Genomic DNA, 3,127 nt, shown 5'->3' with positions numbered 1-3,127 from the left:
TTTTTGACCGTGTAGGCAGAGAACTTTGCTGCTTTTTAAAAAGTCGGTAGTAATCACGGATTTTATGTAAATCATTCACTTCGATTCAGAGTTTTAATATTTAAATAAACACTATTTAGAAGTCAATTTCATTTCGTACCAGAGTTTCAATACAAAAGAAAATTCAACTTCAAAGTGAATTTTACTTCAAGGAGAGTAAATAAATACACAATAATCTGCAGCTCATTCACTCCGGATTTGATCTGTGTTCACTTGGAAAATTTTTTTACACTGCACTATTTGATTCTAAATTGAAACATTTTAAATCTAAACAATTTAAATTTACAAAAAAATTCAAATTATTCTGAAGTTTTTAGTCAGTTCTAAAATTAAATTTTCATTCAAATGTAACAGACTATAAAAACATTTTTTTTATACTTTATTCAAATTTTGAATCAAATATTATGATTTGATTTTATATAAACAATTGATAAGGTCAAATTAACAATCCGAAAAATATTAAACATAATTTGGGGTAAAATAGTTGAAAAAAATGAAAAGTTGGTTTTTTTTTTTTTTTTTTTCTTTCTTTTTCATTATCACATGCGAAATAAGTCACGCATTTTACCTCAAGAATTCACGTAAAGATATTTTTAAAATTAATAGTGATGGTCAGTCAGGTTGTCTACGGCTTCTCTTGAACCTTTGCGATAATTTAAAACCCAGGTAACTGCAGTACAATGTAGATAACGAAAATAAGAGAAGAAACGTTGGTTTAAGTCTTGGGTTTGTGAGTACTGTTAAACTTTACAAAGATTCAGTCTGTTTGGTTGAAGAGACATTGCTTCAAAAATTGACGACATATTTTTTTTTCGATACTAAATCGTATAGATTTTATTTAAAAACTGAGTAATTAAATCTTTAATAAAGTAAGTATTTTATATTCTTATTAAATATATATGTTTATATATTTGTGCGATTATAAGATTGAAAATAAAAAAAAAAATATTTTGCTGGCAGTAAATATATTTTTGAATGCGAGATTTTGTAAATAAATTGTGAAATTTTTTTTTCTTTAATGAAATAAACATATATTTTTTTTTATTTTTTAATCTTTGCGTTAAAACATTTTTACATAATATATATGTGGAGTAATTTATATTCAAAAAATAGTTTTGTTAAAATAAATATTTATAATTTTTAAAAAATGAATTTTTTCAGGTTTTTTTTTTTTACAAATTTTTATATTTTTTTAATTTTGATATTCAAAAAAAAATATGACTATTAAAATTATATTTATAATTTTTATTGTAATTTTGGACAGTATTGATGGGCTTTATGTACCAAATAACAATAATTGTACTTATTCTGGTACTGATGTAAGTATAATTTAGTATTCTAATTCCTGAGTCAAAAATTTGAATATTAATTTTTTTTTGTACCTTAGTAATAATTAATTAATTAATTCATTCATTCATTGATAAGGTAAAAAAAAAAAAATACAAATTATGTGCGTAAAAAAATTAAATAATTCATTTTTCAATAGTGTCCATACTTACCTTGTTGTCATAGAGGGTACAAGTGTAAATTAATTAATCGGAATATATATGACGAAAATCATGTATTAGTGGAGCAACGATCGGAGTACAAGTGTTTGGCACGAAGTAATTATATTTTTTATTATAACGTACAAATAACTTTATGATTACATAATTTTATACAAGGAGTCTATTAATAATTTAAATAGTATTTGCAGACCTCTAATTAATATTTAAGTTTAGTGATTTATTTTTAAAAAATAATCATGTAATTTTTTATAGAAAGATTAGGGTGGCACTGTTCATACGACGAAGAATGTATGCATATAAAAAATGCTAAGTGTATTAATTGGAGTTGTCAATGCGATTGGAATTCTGTTGGACTGAATCGAACTAAATGTGTCCTAGGTCAGTTCAACGAATAATATTAATTGATAAATATATATGTATGTATGTATATATAGGGGAGTGAGCATCGCGTTCAAATCAAATTATCGAATAATTTAAAAATTTTCGATTTTCAAATTATCCGAAAGTTGTCGAATTATTTGTAAATTTTCAAATCGACCAATTTGATTTGAATCGAGAAAATTTTGGTCAGCTTTTAAATATTGGATTTTTATTTAATGGAGAGCTTAGTTTTTTTAAAGTAATAAGAGTAATTATTCCGCAGATTCGTATTTGAGCTCCATTAACTTCTGAAAAAAATTTGAATTATTCGAAAAAATATCGCGTTACTGATGCGATAAGGGCATATCCCGAGAAAAACACCCTTGAAAAGGCATAAGGGCGTATTAAAAAATTTTTTCCGGGAATCGACGTAGTTATGCCTGAAACGGGCAGAAAAGTACCAACTGGGGCCCATAAGAGCGTACCAAAATTTTTTTGCATTTCTGAACATTTCAGGAATAACTACGTTGTTTCCCGAAAACAAATTTTTTTGTACCCCAAGTGGGTACCCCGGGTGCCATAACGGCGTACTAAAAAATTTCAAATTTGAAAAAATTTTTTTTTCGTCATTTCTTCGCGTTTCAAGTAAAAATATGTTGTTTCCCGAAAAAAAAATTTTTTGGTACGCTCTTATGGCTCCTGGTAGGTACCCGGGTGCCATAAGGGCGTATAATAGGCTGATACGCCCTTATGGCATTTGTAATGCGATATTACAATTTTAAGTCGTTCAAAAGAAAATTTATGAATAATTCATAAGTTCGGACTATTCGCATAAACCCTATATATATGTAAATTTCAAGTCATATTTTAATATTTGAATTTTTGTTTTTAGTCAAAATGTGGTGATGTGGACAAAATTATTTATACTGATTTAAAATAAAATTAAAAAAATGAAAAATAATAAAAAATAACATAAATTTTGATCTGTTGATATCAATGCAATATTATTTAAATTTGTATTTTAAGTAATGTGTCTTTTTGGACTAATTATTAAAATTGAAATAAAACTTTTTTTTTTAAATTAAAAGAACTGAAAAATGATTGAAATCTTTAATAAATGTTTCATTTTCTCTATTATACAACACGCATAAATACTACATTTATTTATCACATGAATACACATGCGCGCCCGTATATATATAGATTATTAATTAATATTG

The 3,127-nt window shown here is 25.4% G+C and overlaps 1 protein-coding gene across 1 annotated transcript; it reads left to right on the top strand.

Annotated features, from left to right (window-relative positions):
- Window positions 1–576: 576 nt before the first annotated feature.
- On the top strand, window positions 577–2,885 carry LOC128669066 (uncharacterized). Its single transcript, XM_053743248.1, has 5 exons — window positions 577–908; window positions 1,201–1,358; window positions 1,526–1,643; window positions 1,800–1,925; window positions 2,800–2,885. The coding sequence occupies exons 2-5, from the start codon at window positions 1,257–1,259 to the stop codon at window positions 2,811–2,813; spliced, it is 360 nt and encodes a 119-aa protein (XP_053599223.1). The 5' UTR covers window positions 577–908; window positions 1,201–1,256; the 3' UTR covers window positions 2,814–2,885.
- The last annotated feature ends 242 nt before the right edge of the window (window positions 2,886–3,127 follow it).

This window comes from Microplitis demolitor, chromosome 2 (assembly GCF_026212275.2).
Source record: "Microplitis demolitor isolate Queensland-Clemson2020A chromosome 2, iyMicDemo2.1a, whole genome shotgun sequence".
In the NCBI taxonomy this organism is placed as follows: Eukaryota; Metazoa; Arthropoda; class Insecta; order Hymenoptera; family Braconidae; genus Microplitis; species Microplitis demolitor.
The sequence above is the reverse complement of the archived record's forward strand: the minus strand, read 5'-3'. Positions and strand labels throughout refer to the sequence as shown.